The 21950-nt window shown below is 30.5% G+C and overlaps 2 protein-coding genes across 9 annotated transcripts in view; both read left to right on the top strand.

Annotated features, from left to right (window-relative positions):
* Positions 1 to 9525, top strand: part of LOC111919748 (protein DA1-related 2) — a 43793-nt gene extending 34268 nt beyond the window's left edge. For both annotated transcript variants that reach the window (XM_052766963.1, XM_052766964.1), the window contains exons 4-13: positions 5951 to 6038; positions 6139 to 6235; positions 6311 to 6431; positions 6545 to 6628; positions 7195 to 7314; positions 7396 to 7608; positions 7681 to 7743; positions 7857 to 7972; positions 8862 to 8920; positions 9003 to 9525. In XM_052766963.1, the coding sequence (XP_052622923.1) occupies positions 5951 to 6038; positions 6139 to 6235; positions 6311 to 6431; positions 6545 to 6628; positions 7195 to 7314; positions 7396 to 7608; positions 7681 to 7743; positions 7857 to 7972; positions 8862 to 8920; positions 9003 to 9301 (1260 nt within the window). In that variant the 3' untranslated portion in view covers positions 9302 to 9525. The remainder of the gene's footprint in view (positions 1 to 5950; positions 6039 to 6138; positions 6236 to 6310; positions 6432 to 6544; positions 6629 to 7194; positions 7315 to 7395; positions 7609 to 7680; positions 7744 to 7856; positions 7973 to 8861; positions 8921 to 9002) is intronic.
* Positions 9526 to 13031: 3506 nt separating this feature from the next.
* LOC111919746 (protein DA1-related 2) lies at positions 13032 to 17552 on the top strand. Of its 7 annotated transcripts, none has more exons than XM_023915332.2 (18): positions 13032 to 13324; positions 13413 to 13502; positions 13587 to 13676; positions 13753 to 13842; positions 13928 to 14017; positions 14157 to 14219; positions 14308 to 14395; positions 14514 to 14560; positions 14661 to 14748; positions 14853 to 14964; positions 15030 to 15150; positions 15232 to 15315; positions 15771 to 15890; positions 15962 to 16174; positions 16255 to 16317; positions 16405 to 16520; positions 16844 to 16902; positions 17007 to 17552. In XM_023915332.2, the coding sequence occupies exons 1-18, from the start codon at positions 13229 to 13231 to the stop codon at positions 17306 to 17308; spliced, it is 1932 nt and encodes a 643-aa protein (XP_023771100.1). In that variant the 5' UTR covers positions 13032 to 13228; the 3' UTR covers positions 17309 to 17552. The 7 variants fall into 7 exon arrangements, with proteins under 7 accessions (XP_023771100.1, XP_023771099.1, XP_023771102.1 ...); XM_023915331.3 differs by having other exon boundaries at positions 14157 to 14246; XM_023915334.2 differs by lacking the exon at positions 13413 to 13502 and having other exon boundaries at positions 14157 to 14246.
* Positions 17553 to 21950: the final 4398 nt, after the last annotated feature.

Below are 21950 nucleotides of genomic sequence, written 5' to 3'. Positions count from 1 at the left end.
CTTCCCAACAATGTTCATTTCTTCTCATACGCTCGGAAGTGTGAAAACATGTGATATATGTTTTACAATAAGAAAACTTATTGTTTGTTACCAATCATTAACTTTACAGAACGATTAGTTGCCCTAAAAGTTAATTAACTGCACCAAATTTCAATTCATGAAAATGCCAAATCAAACACAAATCAAATTCAAGGATTCTAGTTTGAACAAAAACATAATCACTAGAATGGAATCACAAATCAACCATCAAATCATATGTTTCAAGTCAAGCAATCAACATGTTTTGAACAAGAACTAGAAACTAGGGTTTCTTAGCCACACATGGATAAGAACAAATCAAACAAGAATAAAGATGGAATTGGAATGTTTAATGCTTACAAAAATGAAATCAAAAGTGTTTGCAATGATTAGGTCGTCTCAAAAACTCCAAGAAATCTCCCAAAATCGCCCAAAGTTGCTCCAGAAACCGTCTCTCCCTAAAAAATGATGTCTTCTCCTGTTTTAATTAATGTTCACGTCCATGTCATAAGGCCATGCGTTTTTAGCATGGCCATGCCTTTTGCCCATGTGTTTTGGCATGGCCATTTGTCTTAACCATGTATTTTTGGCATGGCCCATGCTTTTTGCTAAAAAATCAAATAAGTCTTCAGTGTTGGCTCCATCTTCAATCTAGCTACACCACGAGTCATGTTGCTCAAATATAAGATGAGAAAGGACAAAAACGACCAGTATCGGTGTGACATGAACTGTGTTTCAAACGTAGTCCTTTGCTATGATGATAATGCAACAATGACTCGGGTTATGTCTTCATGTTTTCTTCCATGGCATGACTGGTACATCTTCTTTTCATGCTCCAGAGCTCCATGCTCCATGCTCCAAGCCTCAAGTTCCATAATGCCTGCAAAACAATTCAAAAATAGTGAAGTATCAGGCATTCTCTATAAAATATGCAATTGCCAAAATAATTGACTAAATGCAAGAATTATGAAGTAGAATGCTATGAAATGACGAAAATAAACATGCAAAATAGGTGCATAAAATGCACCTATCAGTGTGCCCAATGTATTCTCCCGTATAACTATCTAAAGATTTAAAGTTGATAACTCTTTTGTGCATGACCCAATCTTTATCAATAAAGTGGGTCGTGACCGCCATATAGCTCAATCGTTAACATGAACTTGTCCAAAAATTGGTGGACAAATGAACATTAGTTAGGGGATTACTAAAGAACTTATTCAATTTAGGTTTTTCTTCAACAAAGTAATCGACGACTCTTTTGGAAATTATGTTTCTACATGGAAAAACCATTTTCCCGTTTAATGCATTAGTATACTCAATAAATGATTAATTCTCTACAAACTTGAACGATAATTATCCAACTACAAATAAGTTTAACAAAACCTTTTTTTATTTCCTCATCATGCTTCCACGTATCAATACTACTCTCCCCGTTATTTTTTAATTTAAAGTAGCTTGCTTTTCTAATTTTTTTTTTCTAAAATTTTGGGTTCTTTTTACATCTGTTCGAATGTCTAATCATACTAGAATTACGATTTCATTGGAGTTGGTTTTAAGCAAAGTGAAACACCATTTGCATTTGCTATGTTTAAAGTTGTCAATATTAACTTCATCATTATCGGCCAAACAAGCTACCCTTATGGCATATTTCCATTTTTCATGTTTTTTGTTTGACTTGTTCCGTCTTCATTGTCATTTTGAGTGTTATCAACAAAGAATTCTTCATCAACAATCTAAAACACAATAACACAATGATTTTAATATAATAAAATATCAATATATATTCTTTAACATCGAAATATATTTATTAATCTAAATTACAATAAGATAATGATTTACAATCACATAATACATTGAAATAGATTAACAATTTTAACATAACATATTGTATTTAATATGATATAATAGCAATGAAATTTTATACATCAATATAAAACATTCAAATTTTAATGAGTAACATCACATAATAACACATTGAAAGAATAATATTCGAATAATAGATTAAGATACGATGCTTACTTGAGTTTCTTGACTTGGAACCTAATTTTCCATGACTTGAATGATTCCTTGGAGATGAAGAATGAAGTTTGATTTCTTGAAACTAGAATGGAGTCCAATTTCACAATAGATGGTTTTTTGTGTTAGATCATAGTAGGAAGCAAGAAGGAGGAGAAGTGTTTTTTTTTTTTTTTTTTTTTTTTTTTTTTTTTTTTTCTGTGAATCAATCAAGCAAGGCTGATGGTGAATCAATCAATCCGATTAGGTATCCATGTGTTCGATTATGGACCACTAGGGTAAAGATGGAGTTCAATTTTAGTAGTTTTTTTTGAAACTCTAATTGGTATTGGGTGGGTACAACAATATGCAACTAATGCAAACAAGAGCCAAAAGGTGATTGATCAAGTGACTATTCAATTTCCAGGTCGGTCCTTTTGACCGGTTAAACGGTTATTCAAGTAACCCGCACCGAATAACCCGAGAGTCGAATAAGGCTAATATAAATACCCGAGAACCGACCCAGGTAACTTATTCGGTCCTAATTTGGTTCGTGTCATTTAGGTTTCGATTTCGGTTCTGGTTTTCGGTCCAAACGTTCATCCATAATGGAATGTGATATGAATTCGATGATATAATCTTTTTTTTTTTTTAAAAATATTAATAAAACTAAACTTGGTAATTTATGATTTTTTTCATTGATTTATTATTTTTTAATGTTTTCAATAAACCTCTGAAGTTTCTTATGTTTTTTTTATAACCAAGGATCATAACATTTTATATTATATTATTTTGAATCTTAGTATTTGGATAATATTTTTGGATCATCTACTTTTGCATAAAATAATTTTGGATCATAATATATTCACTTAAATCAAGTTTTTGATCATAATAAATGTTAGATAATTACAAAATTTAAATCATTTAATATCTAATCATAAACATATGATTAAAGATCATAATATATATAATATATGTGGATCATAGTAATTTTAGATTATAACAAATTAAGCATCATAAACATATTGAATCATAATTTTGAAGGATCATAATATTCTGACTCATCTCTTTTTGAATCATATAATTTTTAATATTATTATTTTTAAATAAAAACTTGTAATCTTGTAAAATAAAATGTGATAGCTAAACAATCTTATTTTTTAAAAATTTCTTTTTAAAAAGTTATTATGATATATGACAACATTTTAAAAGAATTTTTGATTTAGAGAAGCATCCCTCAAAATTTCACGATTTTTTAGAGATTGTTTGGTTTTTAAAATAAAAAAAAGTTTATATATATATATATATATATATATATATATATAACAAATTAAGCATCATAAACATATTGAATCATAATTTTGAAGGATCATAATATTTTGACTCATCTCATTTTGAATCATATAATTTTTAATATTATTATTTTTAAATAAAAACTTGTAATCTTGTAAAATAAAATGTGATAGCTAAACAACCTTATTTTTTAAAAATTTCTTTTTAAAAAGTTATTATGATATATGACAAGATTTTAAAAGAATTTTTGATTTAGAGAAGCATCCCTCAAAATTTCATGATTTTTTAGAGATTGTTTGGTTTTTAAAATAAAAAAAAGTTTATATATATATATATATATATATATATATATATATATATATATATATATATATATATATATATATATATATATATATATATATATATATATATATTCATCACTATGCTCATTTTCTAGAAAATTAAAATTTGAAAACTTTGTATTTTTTTTTTAAGTTACAAAAGAGAAAAATAATATAGTCGAAAAATAAAAATAATGATAAAAAGACCAATGATTCTTGGTGCAACCAAAGAAGGCCATGTGTAGATACTAGAAGAGCCTTTAGGCAATTTTCCTTTTTTTACCTATTAAACATTCAATCTCTTTTAGCAATTTTCAAAACCTTGCAAATAGTTACCAAAATGTCATATTATCTAATGAGATTTTGATAATAAATAAAATTGAATATCGACCTCTAATTTCTTCAATCATAAAGACAATATTAGTCATCGCGGTTCCTATAAGTTTTTTTGTCTATTCAAACGTACTTATACATATATGCATATTTGAAAAACACAAAAAATGCATACATGCACATTTAAAAAATATGAATTTTGTTTGTTTGTTTGTTTTTGTTTTTCTTTTTCGTGATTTTAGAACTACGATTGGCCTAGACGAGGTGTTTAGGTGCCGATGGAGGTGTTTTGAGAGAATTTTTTTTTTTTGAAAAATTAATTCCCAAGTTCTCACACAAATATTGGTTCTGAATTTTTTTTGCTCTCTCTCTCTCTCTCTCTATATATATATATATATATATATATATATATATATATATATATATATATATATATATATATATATATATATATATATATATAAGAAATCAAATGTAGAACTCAAAAACACTTAGAATCCCACTTAAAATGAGATTTTTTTCTACACAACATGTAAATAAATACATACTATTTAACTCCTCTCCTAACGATTAAGAGATCAACTGAACGTTTTTTTTGTCAAAAAACGTTTTTTTTATATACGTATAACGTATGGCATATGCACATACATTATATACATATGAAAAAAATTTGCCAAAAAAATTAAACGAAACATATATGTATGTTTGATGTTGAGCTTTTGGTACATATGACGTATATGTATTGAGAGATGGATATGCATATGCACATATGTTTTATGTATATGAAAAAAAAACATTTTTTTTTGTAAAAATAAAATAAAATTCAAGGAATCTCTTAATTGCTAGGAGTGGAGTGGAATGATGTGTATTTTTTTTTTATTATAATAAATGTTGTTTAGGAAGAAAGCTCTTAAGTTCTTCGGGTTCTTTTATTTCATATTGATCAACACTCTTTCTTTTTATATATATATATATATATATATATATATATATATATATATATATATATATATATATATATATATATATATATATATTAACAATTAATGCAAGAAATTCTTTAAGACAACCGGGCAAGAAGTGATAAACAGAAGGAAGAATTAGGTCGAATAATTGCAATTTCTTTATTATCACGTGCCCCTTGTATGTCTTTGGTAAATACTCCATCCGTCCCAAAATTATTATCCATAGACAAAAAGCATATAAATTGAGAAAACATTAATTACCAATAACTTTATTAAATGAAATAACAATTGTATCCTTTTGTTGCATTTAATTCCATGGTAGTTTAATTAATAATTAAGAGTATTTGAGTAAAAAAGATATTTATTTTTGGAAATAGACTATTATTTTAGAACAAACCAAAAAGAAAACATGAACTATTAATATGGGTCAGAGGGAATATCATCTTTCATTTATTTTTATAACATATATACTTATTGATCATAAATATTATTAGTTCAAGCCAGAAATTCATTTAGTATAACCGTGTAAGGAGTGATAAATCCATAAAAGTTTAGATCGAGCAATTGTATCACTGGCACCTTTTAGATCCTTGGTAAATACCATTTCCCTTTTTCATTTCTTTAACCTATATAGTGTTGTAGAAACCAAACTAGCGATGATTAATATACAATTAGTCCTTGGGTATTACGTGGCCAAATAGAATGTGTCTAGCAATTAATCTCAACCTAAACAGTGAATGGAATTGTAGAAATCGATAATTTTGAAACACTTTGAAACAGATGTATAATGCTGTATTAATCATATTAACCTATTTTGTTATGATATTAGTGATATTTACTTATTTTGTTATGATCTTAGTCATATTTATTTTCTTAAAAATTTAATGAATTTACAATTTTGGGTCTCCGACTAGTCGCAGACTAATCCCTAACTATGCTGACTAATATCTAGTCACAACCCGACCGACTTAATGCCATCTATCCATTTTTACGATTAATAATTAATGCAAGAAATTCCTTTAGGACAATCACAAAAAGAGTGATAAACAAAAGGAAGAACTAGATGAAGCAATTGAAATTTCTTTTGCTGAACCTTTAAGGAAACCGGATGGTAAGCTTCTACTAATTTGAACATCTACAACCTCATCCATTTCATTTTTAATCTTTATCAATATCACTGATAAATATTTTGTGTGTTTGAATTACTTTAGCATATAAGTGGCAATCAGGTAATGATAATGATCTTGCAAAATCACATCAAAATGACTTTCATCCATCAAACCCTCCATATGTACCCAAGGGATATAGGTATTTATTATCTTTTTGTTACTAAAAACATGATATAACCATGATTTAATCTTTGTATGCATATCTTAATTTCAGGGTATGTGGTGGCTGCAACCGTAACATTAATTACGGCAATTACTTAGGTTGCATGGGGAAGTATTTTCATCCAGAGTGCTTCCGTTGTCATGCTTGTAGTTACCCGATCACCGAAAACGAGGTAATATATATATATATATATATATATATATATATATATATATATATATATTAAATCAACATTCAAATACATTTCTTCAAGTACTTATTAGTGTTTTTTTTTCTTGATTCAAGTTCTCTTTATCAGGAAAAGATACATACCATAAGACTTGCTTTAAAGAGTTGACTCATCCCAAATGTGAAGTGTGCTTTCAATATGTAAGGGAAACTTTTAGCTTAAATGTGGTATTAACTAACTTTTAGGCTATGTTTCTTGCTTCCCATTAAGTCCTTGTCGGAGAAAGTGGCTAAATGGGTAGGATTATGTCTATATGGATAACATAATGTATATAAAAAGGGTTTGGTTTGTTTCTTTTTTAACTGAATAAATTGTCTAAATGTAACGAGATGATCATTTTATCCTTACACTCATATTGATTTGAAATAAAAAAACCTTAATCAAATCCAACAATTTTGCAATGATTTGGGTCCGAATGTATTAAGTAAAATAAAATAAAATAAAGCCTTATATATATATATATATATATATATATATATATATATATATATATATATATATATATATATATATATATATATATATATATATATATATATATATAAAAGAGCTGAACCCGTGAGGTCCATTAAGTAAAAAGGAAATAAAACGTTAGCTATCGTAATTCTTATAAAATAAAAAATAAAAACGAATTGCATAAACGTTGATATTCTTTTATAAGAGACAATTACATCAAGTGTAACGTTATCTTTTGCCTTTTAATTAGATTCCCTTAAATGGAGATGGATTAATCGAGTATCGATTACACCCATTTTGGTCCCAAAAATATTGCCCAGCACATGAGCTTGATAATACAGCTCGATGTTGTAGTTGTGAACGACTTGAGGTAAAGTTCCCATTTCATTTTTACACCATTTTTATAACATTCTCATAATTAAATAATTATGATGTTTGGAAATATTTGAAGCCGGTGAATGTAAGATACATCTCATTGGGAGATGGAAGGAGTTTATGTTTAGAGTGCATGGAGTCTGCAATAATGGATACAGGAGATTGTCAACCACTTTATCATTCCATTAGAGACTATTATGAAGGAATGAACATGAGAATTGATCAACAAATTCCCATGCTTCTTGTTGAAAGACACGCCCTCAATGATGCTACCACAAGGGATAAAAACGTAATTAACTAAATCATTTTTATTTTATTTATTGGTTGTTAAATTCTTGTGATTTACAATCTTATCTTTCAGGGGTTCCATCGTTTGCCTGAGACAAGGGGTATTTGCCTTTCTGAAGAGCAGACTGTTGCAAGTGTATGTTTGCCTTTGAGTAAATTGATACATTTTATTTTGCAACAAATCAATGATTAATATATTTTTTATGTTATTGATTATTCATCATCATGTTTCTTGAATTCTTGTTGCAGATTCAAAGAAGGCCGAGCGTTAGTGGTCATCGGTTGGTGGGAATGAGAACTCAACCTCAGAAGCTCACTCGCAGATATGAAGTTACTGCCATTCTTGTTTTGTACGGCCTTCCAAGGTGACATTTGAATCAAAAAAATAAAAAATTAATAAAACGCTTGGTACACTTTTGAGAACTTTTAATCAAGGTTGTCAACATCGGGATCCTACCTAGGATCGTTTTTGGGTTTGCAAGATCGAGATCGTAAGATCGGGATCCTAAGATCTTACAAAATAAAATATAATTTTAATTTATAATTTTTAATCATGAAAAATATTTCAAACATTCAATTTTTCATTCAAAAGTTATAAAAATTTCAAAATATTAGCCATAAGATACAATACAAAATGATAAATGGTAAATTGGTAAAAAAATTTAATTTGAAAAAAAAAAAAAAATCAAAGGAAGGTAGGATCGGATCGGATCTCGACCCTACGATCCTACTTGCGATCCTACCCCAAATACGATCCTTTTACGATCTGGATCGTTTTTCATACCTAGGATCGTAGGATCGTACGATCCTACGATCAGGATCGCGATTTTGACAACAATGCTTTTAATTCATTTATTCAATTTCATCTTTTTTATGTAATCTATTTTAAAAATAGACGGTGAATTAAAAAATGGTCCGGTTTGATTTAGTCTAAAATTGAAACTCATTCAATTTTATTCCCGTAGATTTTTTGATTTTGATCCTTATTTGATGGTTTCATATGGAGATTATGGTTCTTATATTAAGGTTCCGACTTCCAAGGACCAAAATCAGTATGAAACTAAAGATCAAAGTGGAAAAGTGTTTCAACTTTGGACTAAACATGGTAAAAATCAGAAAGCATATGGATCAATTTTGTAACTTACTATAAAATACGACCAGAATTGAGCCTTTTTTTAATTAAATGTATAAAAATTTCCCCCTTTTCTATTTCAAGAGTTCAAATTATTTAATTTTGGTAACTAAACGTTGTAGATTACTAACTGGAGCCATTCTTGCTCACCACTTGATGAATGCCTGGTTACGTCTTAAAGGTAACAACTAACATAGTTTCTCGAATGAATTTAAATTTTCTGTACTAGTGAAGTTGTGTTAAAAGTTTTTTGATTTTGATAGGTTACAGGAACCTAAATCCTGAGGTAGAAGCAGGTATCTGTCAAGTGCTTTCATATATGTGGCTCGAATCAGAGATCATGTCTGGATTAAAAAACATGCCATCATCATCATCAACATCAAAGAAAGGTGGGAAATCAGGATGTGAGAATAAATTAGGTGAATTTTTCATGTATCATATAGCTCATGATGCATCACCAGTATATGGAGGAGGGTTTAGAGCTGCAAATGCAGCTGTTAATACATATGGCTTACGAAGAACACTGGATCATATTCGCCTTACTGGAAACTTCCCTCTTTGAGGTTTTGCACAAATAGCTCTTGAGGATCTAAAGGATTGACAATGTGAAAGAAAATGAAAATGAGAGAGTTGGCCTTGATTGCTTTTTAATTAATAAACCTGAAAAGGGATTTGTTTCTGCCATTGTTATCGTGGTTTTCTGTTTTTGAAAATTTTTATGAACGTGTGGGTGACCTCAAACTATTAGCTATGGTGTGGCATAAAAAATGGATTTGTTTCTCTAAAGATAGTTTCTTTTTTGATTTGTTTCTGCAAAATGAGAGAGTTGGCCTTGATGCAACCGGTTTACTAAACTGGTTGCTGGAATCCATAGATAAAGTTACTGGCGGTGAAGACTATTGAGTAAACCTAACAATGATCATACATCTTAGGAATATAAAAAGATAATCGATTGGGCATAATGAAGTGGTGGGTATATTTGCTAGTTAGTATGCATCTTCAAATTTTCTTGAATTAAACTACATCTCAAATTTTTAACCAAACACCTAGAAGGTTTTAAATTCGTTAAAGTCAAAATCCATTGGATTCCATTACTATGAAAAATTCAAATCCATATAAACAACTTGTGAACCAAACGCCCATTAAGAGTTTATATATATTAACACAAAAAAACCGTTTTAAGTCCATAATAACACATTGAAAGAATAATATTCGAATAATAGATTAAGATACGATGCTTACTTGAGTTTCTTGACTTGGAACCTAATTTTCCATGACTTGAATGATTCCTTGGAGATGAAGAATGAAGTTTGATTTCTTGAAACTAGAATGGAGTCCAATTTCACAATAGATGGTTTTTTGTGTTAGATCATAGTAGGAAGCAAGAAGGAGGAGAAGTGTTTTTTTTTTTTTTTTTTTTTTTTTTTTTTTTTTTTTTTTTTTCTGTGAATCAATCAAGCAAGGCTGATGGTGAATCAATCAATCCGATTAGGTATCCATGTGTTCGATTATGGACCACTAGGGTAAAGATGGAGTTCAATTTTAGTAGTTTTTTTTGAAACTCTAATTGGTATTGGGTGGGTACAACAATATGCAACTAATGCAAACAAGAGCCAAAAGGTGATTGATCAAGTGACTATTCAATTTCCAGGTCGGTCCTTTTGACCGGTTAAACGGTTATTCAAGTAACCCGCACCGAATAACCCGAGAGTCGAATAAGGCTAATATAAATACCCGAGAACCGACCCAGGTAACTTATTCGGTCCTAATTTGGTTCATGTTTTCATTGGTTCAAATATGTGTTGCCCTAATCATTCATTTTCCATATAACTCTTCCCTATATATATATATATATATATATATATATATATATATATATATATATATATATATATATATATATATATATATATATTCATCACTATGCTCATTTTCTAGAAAATTAAAATTTAAAAACGTTGTATTTTTTTTTAAAAAGTTACAAAAGAGAAAAATAATATGGTCGAAAAATAAAAATAATGATAAAAAGACCAATGATACTTGGTGCAACCAAAGAATGCCATGTGTAGATACTAGAAGAGCCTTTAGGCAATTTTCCTTTTTTTACATACCAAATTTTACCTATTAAACATTCAATATCTTTTAGCAATTTTCAAAACCTTGCAAATAGTTACCAAAATGTCATATTATCTAATGAGATTTTGATAATAAATAAAATTGAATATCGACCTCTAATTTCTTCAATCATAAAGACAAGATTAGTCATCGCGGTTCCTATAAGTTTTTTTTGTCTATTCAAACGTACTTATACATATATGCATATTTGAAAAACACAAAAAATGCATATATGCACATTTAAAAAATATGAATTTTGTTTGTTTGTTTGTTTTTGTTTTTCTTTTTCGTGATTTTAGAACTACGATTGGCCTAGACGAGGTGTTTAGGTGCCGATGGAGGTGTTTTGAGAGATTTTTTTTTTTGAAAAATTGATTCCCAAGTTCTCACACAAATATTGGTTCTCAATTTTTTTTGCTCTCTCTCTCTCTCTCTCTCTCTCTATATATATATATATATATATATATATATATATATATATATATATATATATATATATAAAAGAAATCAAATGTAGAACTCAAAAACACTTAGAATCCCACTTAAAATGAGATTTTTTTCTACACAACATGTAAATAAATACACACTATTTAACTCCTCTCCTAACGATTAAGAGATCAACTGAACGTTTTTTTTTTTGTCAAAAACGTTTTTTATATAACGTATGATATATGCACATACATTATATACGTATGAAAAAAATTTGCCAAAAAAATTAAACTACATCTCAAATTTTTAACCAAACACCTAGAAGGTTTTAAATTCGTTAAAGTCAAAATCCATTGGATTCCATTGCTATGAAAAATTCAAATCCATATAAACAACTTGTGAACCAAACGCCCATTAAGAGTTTATATATATTAACACAAAAAAACCGTTTTAAGTCCATTTGACCCGCCTATTTTAATTGTCTCAAAAGACAACTCTCTTGGATCCATTTGCTTAGTTTTTGTTTCTAATGGAGAAACGAATTTCAAACTAAACATATGGAAAATATGAGGGGGCTACTATGATCTATTGATCTAGGGGTGAGTAAAAGTTCAGATGGTACCAAACCAAATCGATATTGTTGTATAGACACATACATTCCGGTACTAGGTTCCTCAAAATCAAGCAAATCAATCCTCAAGACTTTCAATAGTTGGTACTTCGGGTTCAAGAATTTCACAGAATTGAACCAAAATTTTTCAACGCTCATAAATCTCTCATGTGAACTCGAATTAGGCTGATTGCATCTTCTTCTATGTCTTTGCTACATGTTAGGATCAAGAATCAACTAGTTTTGATAAGTATAGCATGAGTTACATATCCCTAAACATGGGTACTTGAAAACTTATATTTTCTAGACATAGTCTTTTTTTTTCTTACAAGAATATGTGCAAAAAAAATTCTACAAAATTGAACACTCGTAATTTTCTCATATGAACTTAGATTGGGCAGATTCTTTTTCCTATATGTTCTTTGTTGTCTTGATATATGTTAGACTCAAGAACCACATGTTTTTTGTATTTAAGCTTGATTTCTCTAACCTCAAGCATGGTATCATTGTATATAGAAAAACAATATTAAGGGGGTGTTTGGATTAGCTTTTTAGCTTATTGTTTATAGCTTATTTGTGGTGGGAATAAGCAATAAGCATGGGAGGGATGCTTATTAAAATTAGCTTAATAAGCTGAATTTTATCCAAACACTCAAATTAGCTTATTGTGGAAATAAGCAATAAGCACCTCTTTTTTTTTTCCTATCCAAACACCCCCTAAAATGAGATTGGTACTAAAATACATGTAACGGAACCGAACCGGTAACATATAGCATCCATCTTCATACTTGGTGCCAGCAAATTCAGAATTTTTGTTTTGGTATCGGTTCACGTCCTGTTATCGATCTTACCAATACCGTGTTCTCTATGCTGTTCGTTTTTTGCTGGAAAATTTCTCTTTCAAAAGTTGGTTTCCTTATATAAAATCCGATCAAACTCGATTCTACTAGATGCCAATCTTACCGTAGATTTATTTGTGTGAATTTTTGATCTTCTTTTATCGATTGTCCAGAAACAATTTATTTTATCTTTGTCAAAGATTCTCAGCTTATCTTTATTTCTCTAGTCTTTCCCACTTTCTCTTGTTTGCTCTACATAAAAATCTATCTATTTTTCTGTTAGAAAATTATACCTTTCGCTACCCTTTTATAGATTCCCCCTTTCTTTTTTCTTCAAAACATCTTTTCTTCTTCAAAACAGTTTGCTTTTTTTTAATCTAAAATGATGCCATTGTTCTTCTCCCCATCTCTCTCTTTTCCATTTCACCATTCGTCTTTTTCAACTTCTTGAGATCATGGTGACCAAACTATACATACGTCTCACAACCTACTAATCATGTCTTTTTCAGAGAAATCCTTAATTTATTGGAGAGGAAATCCTCAGTTTATTGGAGACGAAAGTAAAGTATCACGCCCCCCTTCTATATCATTGGTAAATATAATCTTCCTATTTATATATTTCATAACATATATATTTAATAGTCATAACTATCATTAAGTAGTGCATTAAATCCATTTAGGACAACCGCATAAGCAGTGATAAACATGTAGAAGAATTAGATGGAGCAACTGCACTTTCTTTAGTAGCGCGTGCCCCTTCTAGATCCTTCGTAAATACCTCCTTTTTTTATTATTTTATAGCATATATATTGTTAATCATAAATATTTTTAATTAATGAAAGAAAGTCATTTAGGACAACCGCACAAGGAGTGATGAACAAAATGAAAAATTAGATCGAGCATCTGCACTTTCTTTAGTATCGCGTACCCCTTCTAGATCCTTGGTAAATACCATCTTTTATTATAACATATATATTATTAATCAAAACAATTAATAATTAATGCAAAAAATTCATTTAGGACAACCGCATAAGGGGTGATAAACACAATGAAGAATTAGATCCAGCATCTGCATTTTCTTTAATATCACGTGCCCCTTCAAGATCCTTGGTAAATATCATATTCCTTTTTTATAACACATATATATATATTATTAATCAAAATTATTAATAAATAATGCAAAATTTTGATTCAGAACAACCGCGCAAGGAGTGACAAACGCAATGAAGAATTAGATCGAGCATTTGCACTTTCTTTAGTACTGCGTGCCCCTTCTGGATCATTTGTAAATACAATCTTCCTTTTTTATAATATATATATATATATATATATATATATATATATATATATATATATATATATATATATATATATATATATAATTAATGAAAACTATTAATAATTAATGAAAGAAATTCATTTAGGACAACCGTAACACGAACAATAAACACAAGGAAAAATTAGATGGTCCGGTTGCACTTTCTTCGGTATTGCATGCCTCTTCTAAATCCTTGGTAAATACGACCTCATTTTTTTATAACTTATTTATTATTAATCATAACTATTATTAATTAGGACATCCGTACAAGGAGTAATAAACAAAAAGAAGAATTAAAGCGAGCAACTGCACTTTCTTTAGCCGAAGGTTTAAAGAAACCGATTGGTAAGCTATTACTAATTTGAACATCGACACCATCATCCATTTCATTTTTAATCTTCATATGGATCACATATAAACATTTTGTGTGTTTGAATTACTTTATGATATCGGTGGAAACCAGGCAATAATAATGAAAGTATGGTATTGCGTGCTCCTGTAAGATCCTTGGTAAATTCCATCTTTTTTTTTTCTTCTATTTTTTTTTTTTCATTTTACATGCCATATATATGTATTTTATTATAGCTAGTAATACAAGAAATTCATATAGGACAACCACACAAGGAGTGATAAATATAAGGGAGAATTAGATCGAGCAATTGCACTTTCTTTGGCTGAAGGTTTAAGGAAATCAAATGGTAAACTTTAACTAAATCAAACATCATCACCTTCTTTTGTAACCCTCATTTTAAATCTTTATCAAGATCACAGATGAACATTTTGTGTGTTTGAATTACTTTAGGATATGGGTGGAAACCAAGCAATAATAATGATCTTGCTAAATCATTTCAAGATGACTTTCATCCATCATACCCTCCATATGTACCCCGTGAATATGTACCCAAGGGATATAGGTACTTATTATCTTTCTATTACTAAAAACATGATATAACTTTGATTACGCATATCTTAATTTCAGGATATGTGGTGGGTGCAATCGTGACATTGGTTATTGCAACTACTTGAGTTGCATGGGGACATATTTTCATCCAGAGTGCTTTTGTTGTAGTGCTTGTCGTTACCCAATCACCGAAAACGAGGTAATTTGTTTTCTTTAATCATGCATTCAAATTCATTTCTTCAAGCTCTAATTATTTGTTCTTTTTCTCTGTTGATTCAAGTTCTCTTTATCAGGGAAAGATGCATACCATAAGTCATGCTTCAAAGAGTTGACTCGTCCCAAGTGTGAAGTCTGCTTTCAATTTGTAAGGGAAACTTTACCTTAAATGTGGTACTATTAACTAACTTTTAGTCCATGTTTAGTGTTTCACATTAAGTCCTGTCTGAAGGAGTAAAATTAGTCTGTATGGATACCGAAATGTATGCAAAAAAAAAAAAGTTTGTTCCTTTTTTACTCAGTAAACTGTCTAAATGCAAGTAAACCATCATTTTACCCTTACACTCAGATTGACTCGAAATTAAGAGCCTTAATCAAATCCAAAATTTTTGTTGGGGGGTCTGAATGTATTAAGTAAAAAAAAACAACAACCTTATATATATGTCCACATAAGAGCTGAAACCATGAGGTACACTAATTAAGTAGAAAACAAACAACACGTTGGGATTCTTAAAACTAAAAAATAAACACCAATTGCATAAAGGTTGATATTCTTTATAAAAAGACAATCACATCAAATGTGATATTATCTTTGCTTTTTAGATTCCCACAAATGGAGCTGGATTAATCGACTATCGACGCCACCCATTTTGGTCCCAAAAATATTGTCCCGCACATGATTATGATAATACAGCCAGATGTTGTAGTTGTGAACGACTTGAGGTAAAGTTCCCATTTGTATACGATTTTTATAATATTTTCATAATTATGATGTTAATTTGGAAATATTGAAGCCTGTGAATGTAAGATACATCTCATTGGGAGATGGAAGGAGTTTATGTTTAGAGTGCATGGAATCTGCAATAATGGATACAGGAGATTGTCAACCACTTTATCATTCCATTAGAGACTATTATGAAGGAATGAACATGAGAATTGATCAACAAATTCCAATGCTTCTTGTTGAAAGACACGCCCTTGAGGATGCTACTGCAAGGGAGAAAAACGTAATTAACTAAATCATTTTTATTTTATTTATTTATTTATTGGTAGTTGAATTCTTGTGATTTACAATCTTATCTTTCAGGGGTTCCATTATTCGCCAGATACAAGGGGTCTATGCCTCTCTGAAGAGCAGACTGTTGCAAGTGTATGTATGCCTTTGAGTAAATTGTTAGATTTTATTTTGTTTATATATTGATTATTCATCACCATGTTTCTTGAATTCTTGTTGCAGATTTTAAAAAGACCAAGAATTGGTGGTCAGCAGTTAGTGGGAATGAGAACTCAACATCAGAAGCTGACTCGTAGATGTGAAGTTACTGCCATTCTTGTTTTGTATGGTCTTCCAAGGTCACATTTTTATCATTTTCTTTTAATAACACACTTTTGAGTACTTTTAATCAATTCATTCCTTTTCATCTTTCGGTTAATCTATTTGGAAATATATGGTAAATTAGAAAAATGGTCATGTGCTATTTTGCTTTTAAAAGATTTAGTCTAAAATTGAAACAAAGGACCAAATTGAAAAATGTTTCAACTTTGGACTAAACATGGTAAAAATCAGAAAGTACGTGGACCATTTTTGTAATTTACATTAAAATATGACCCAGATCGACAGTTTTTTCTGTTTCTTTGAGATCAAATTATTCAGTTTTGGTAACAAAACGTTGCAGATTACTAACTGGAGCCATTCTTGCTCACCTGTTGATGCATGCCTGGTTACGTCTTAAAGGTAACAATTATCATAGTTTCTCGAATCTTAAATTTAATATTTTTTAAGATTAAGTTTTTATTAGTAATAGTAAAGTTGTGTTAAAAGTTTTTGAAATCTGACAGGTTACAGGAACCTAAATCCTGAGGTTGAAGAAGGTATCTGTCAAGTGCTTTCATATATGTGGCTTGAATCAGAGATCATGCCCAACATCCCATCATCATCATCATCATCATCATCAACATCAAAGAAAGGTGGGAAATCAAGAAATGAGAACAAGTTAGGTGAATTTTTCATGCATCAAATAGCTCATGATTCATCACCAATATATGGAGGAGGGTTTAGAGCTGCAAATGCAGCTGTTAATACATATGGTTTACGAAGAACACTGGATCATATTCGCCTTACTGGAAGCTTCCCTCTGTGAGGTTTTGCACAAATAGCTCTTGAGGATCCAAATGCTCAAAAATGTGCAAGAAAATGAGAGAGATGGTCTTGATTGCTTTTTAATTAATAAACCTCAAAAGGGATTTGTTTCTTTCATTGGTATCGGTATCGTGGTTTTCTGTTTTTGAAAAATTTTATGAACGTGTGGGTGACCTCAAACTATTAGCTAGGGTGTGGCATAAAAAACAATGGATTTGTTTTGTAATGATAGTTTTTCTTGATTACCTTTTGAAGTTCTTATAATGTATTTTTATGCAAGGTTAACAAAAAAAATCAACATAACAAGCTTGAAATTGATATAAATGAGCCCCATGTGTCCATGACCACACTTTGAATAACAATTATGCGTTCTGCCTTTGGACCTGTGGTACATTGAACAACTAAGCCATAGCTAATTTTCAAATAATGTATGAAAAAGATGAATATCATTCTTTAAATAGTATACCATCTGTTTTAAGAAGCAAAAGGTAATGTTTGATTTCATACGCAATCTAATAAATATTTTTTGACAACCTCTTTCATTATGTTTATGAAAGCGAGGTCATGATCAAAGTTGAGTCAAAAAACTTTATATTGATTTGATTATTTTAGGTTTGACTTATATTAACTTTTTGGATATTAAAGATGAGTATTATTTTTATGGATATTAACATAAAGAAGATATTAATGGACTTGAAATAATTTATGTTTTGGCCAATTACCTCGATATGTTATTGATGATAGTTAAAAAAAAATATATTGTTTTTTTAAAGGGCCAAGTATTTAATAAGGTTGTAACAAAGAGCTTCTCGCCCGGTATCAATCAATACTATTGGGATATGGACATATGTGATCACACATCTATATGAGATGAAAAAAATGATGATTTAGAAATAAAGTAGTATGTATATATGTGAGTTAGTCCGTTCTATTTTTATATATTAACGTAGTAGTGGTAGTTGTGGATGTGGATATGAGTATGATCACTATAATTTCATAAAAAAAAAGTTACGATTTTAATCAAATTCACTAAAATTTTAAAAAATCGTTAACTAGTAATGTATACAACACTGAAAAGTGAAAAAAAACAAAGAAAAAAAAATCAAAAGTTTAATAAAACCAACTATGTAAAGGTCTCCAAAATCCAAACGAAAACACTCTTCTCTACCACCACAATCATCATCGATCCACACTCGGCTTTCCTGATTAGTCCACCACAATTCAAAACCATCACAGCTTGCTCTTTTTCTACTACTCTCATCCTTTCCCTTTCGTATATGCAAGAACCCCTTTTCTTGATCACCATCTCAAATCAAGACCCTGACCATATTGACTAACACTACAGATTCCACAGATTCCACCACCATTGTACCTACCTTTTTAAACTCATGACTACCCATCTTCCATACAACAATAATGGACTCTAACATCAAAACCTTCGATTCTCGTCATTCTTGTGACAGAATGGGCCAATATACATCAGGTTCCGAATTGTTCAAACTCCATTGTAGAGTTTATGATGTCTTAGACCACATCTTGTCACCCAAGGAACTGAAATCCTCTACCAAAATCAAACTTTGGTTGAGACTTAAGGGTTGTTTACCAAACAATCTCTAAATGTTATTGTCTTACAATGGATATATTATATATGCCACCATCTCAAACAATTTACTGTTGAAACTTTGCTCTATAAAATTACAATGTGGGACTTATCCCACATTGGTGAAAGAGAAAACATTTTCCCACCTTATAAGGCTTGTCCCACTCATTTATTTAAATTGACCAAGTAATGAGTTAAACAAATTGGGTTTGGGTTGTGGTGTTGAACTAGTCAAATTAGGCTAGTAATAGGCTTGGATTATTAAATATTAATGGTCAGAAATAGGGCCTTGGGGCTCTTGGGCTCTTCTTGACTAAATAATATTTTTAATATATAATCCGAAGTTAATTAGTCATTAATTAATTTTTTTTATTCAGTGCAAAACAAATTCTGTTAAATAAAGGATTAACTGCAGACCGTTTTTGGCAGTTAATTTCGGTTGGTGGTTTACAAACACCATTGGAAGCCTATAAATGAAGGTATACAGACAAGATTTGGAGGCTAATGATACACACACTTTCTCTCAAAAATCGTTTATTTTTCCAAGGGATCATGGTGAATTTCGGCAGATTGAAGATCTGTTCTTGAATTGGATTGTTGTATCCTCAAGACAGACCCATTCCAGGAAAATTTCTGTCTTAGGACACTGCAAGGTAGGCCTCAATCTTTACATTTTCTTGATTATATTTCTATGTAATCATCAAACAAGTATTGTTATCTGTAAATTGATTCTTGTATATTAAATATATCTGAATTTAGTTCGTTTTATTTCAATTACTTTGTTGATTGTATACTTCTATAATAACAATCTAAGACAGAAATCAAAGAGTGAAGAATGGATCAAAACTCCATCATCAAAACACACGTGGAAAAGCCTGAGAAATTCAAAGGCTCAGATTTTCAGAGATGGCAACAGAAGATGTTGTTTTATCTAACAACTCTTCATGTTTCCAATGTTCTCACTGGTGATTCTCCCTCTCCTCCCATTGGGGTAACTACTGCAGAATGAGTAACACCACCCACTGCAGCCCAATTGGCAGAACACCAAAGGGCAGTGGAAACTTGGAACACAAATGAATATAACTGCAAAAATTATATTCTAAATGCCTTGGATGATTCCCTCTATGATATCTACTCTACCACCACAACTGAAAGAGAGAGATATGGGAATCACTGGAAAAGAAATACAAAATCAAAGTGACATGTTCCAAGAAATTTGTGATTGGAAAATTCATGAATTTCAAGATGTTGGATACCAAATCTGTCCTTAAACAAGTGGAGGAAATTCAAGTCATTGCACATGATCTTGAAGTTGAAGGTATGGGTATAGACTCTAACTTTCTTGTTGGTTCAATCATTAAAAAACTTCCTCCTTCTTGGAAGAATTTCAAATTATATCTTAAGCACTTAATTGATGACATGAGTTTTGAGCAACTTGTGTTGAGAATTCGTGTGGAAGAAGATAACAAATTGAATGAGAAGGTAGATGCAAATTCCTTGGAACCAAGTGCAAACTTTGTTGGAGAAGCAAGTACTTCAAGGACAAAGTACAACAACAAGAAAGGGAAGCAAGGCTCTAAAAACTCTTCCAAAGATGGCAAAAATCATGGCCCTAACAAGAAGAATTTTGGTCCATGCTATGTTTGTGGCAAAATTATACACAAGGCCAAAGATTGCAGATTCAGGAAGGGCCAAGGAGGAAACAATGGAGGAAATAATGGAAAAAATGGTGATAATTCTGGTGGAGGAAATTATGGTCAAGCCAACATGGTTGAATCACCAAATCAGTTTGTTGCTGTGATTCAAACCAACATGGTTAGCAATTGTTTGGATTGGTGGATTGATACTGGAGCCATAAGGCACATTTGCAACTCCCGAACCATGTTTTCTACATACCAGAAAGTCTCGGATTCTGAACCAATGTTTATGGGGAATGGCTCTACTGCAAAAGTTGATGGAAAGGGAAAAGTGAAGCTGCAACTGACTTCTGAAAAAAAACTCATTTTAAGTGATGTTTTGCATGTTCCTGAAATTACTAAGAATTTGATTTCTGGTCCTATTCTTATTAACAAAGGTTTCAAACTTGTATTTGAGTCTGATAAGTTTGTTGTCCCTAAGGGTGGGGTGTATGTTGGAAAAGGATACCTTAGTGAGGGTCTCTTCAAAGTCAGTGTCTTACCTTTGTACTATGGTGTTGAAAAACCAAACAATGATGTAACCAATGTTAATGCTAATGCAATAATGGGCACTACTAGCCCCTTTTCTATGTATATGCATGATCCTTCAATTTTGTGGCATTTTCATTTGGGACATGTCAATTTTCGTTCTATTCAAAGAATGGCAAAATTTGGCATGTTACTAAAATGTTCATTAGATAAAAAAAATGTGAGGTTTGTGTAGAATCAAAATTTTCACAACATCCTCATAAATTAGTTGAAAAATCTAATGAGATAGTTGGCTTAATCCACTCTGATTTATGTGATTTTAAAGAAACACCTACAAGAGGAGGAAAGAATTATTATATATATTTTATTGATGATTGCAACAGCTATTGTTATATTTATTTGTTAAATACCAAAGATGAAGTCTTAAATTATTTTAAGAATTACAACGCTGAAGTTGAAAATCAACTTGACAAAAAGATCAAAATTCTAAGGTCTGATCGAGGAGGAGAATATGAATCCAAAGACTTTACTGAATTTTGTTCTTTAAATGGTATTATACATCAAACAACTACACCTTAAATTCCTCAACAAAATGGAGTGGCAGATTGAAAGAATAAAACATTGAAAAACATGATTAATTCAATGTTAATTACTTCTGGAGCACCACATAATCTGTGGGGAGAAGCATGTCTTGCAGCAAATTCAATACTTAATAGAATTCCTCATAAAAAGAGTGATAAATCACCCTATCATCTGTGGAAAGGGAGGTTACCCTCTTATAAAAGGATGAAAGTGTGGGGTTGCCTTGCTAAGGTACAAGTACCTCTTCCTAGGAGGACTAAACTTGGACCAAAAACCATAGATTGCATCTATCTTGG

Source organism: Lactuca sativa, chromosome 8 (genome assembly GCF_002870075.4).
Source record: "Lactuca sativa cultivar Salinas chromosome 8, Lsat_Salinas_v11, whole genome shotgun sequence".
Classification (NCBI taxonomy): Eukaryota; Viridiplantae; Streptophyta; class Magnoliopsida; order Asterales; family Asteraceae; genus Lactuca; species Lactuca sativa.
This window is presented reverse-complemented; position numbering and strand designations above follow the sequence as displayed.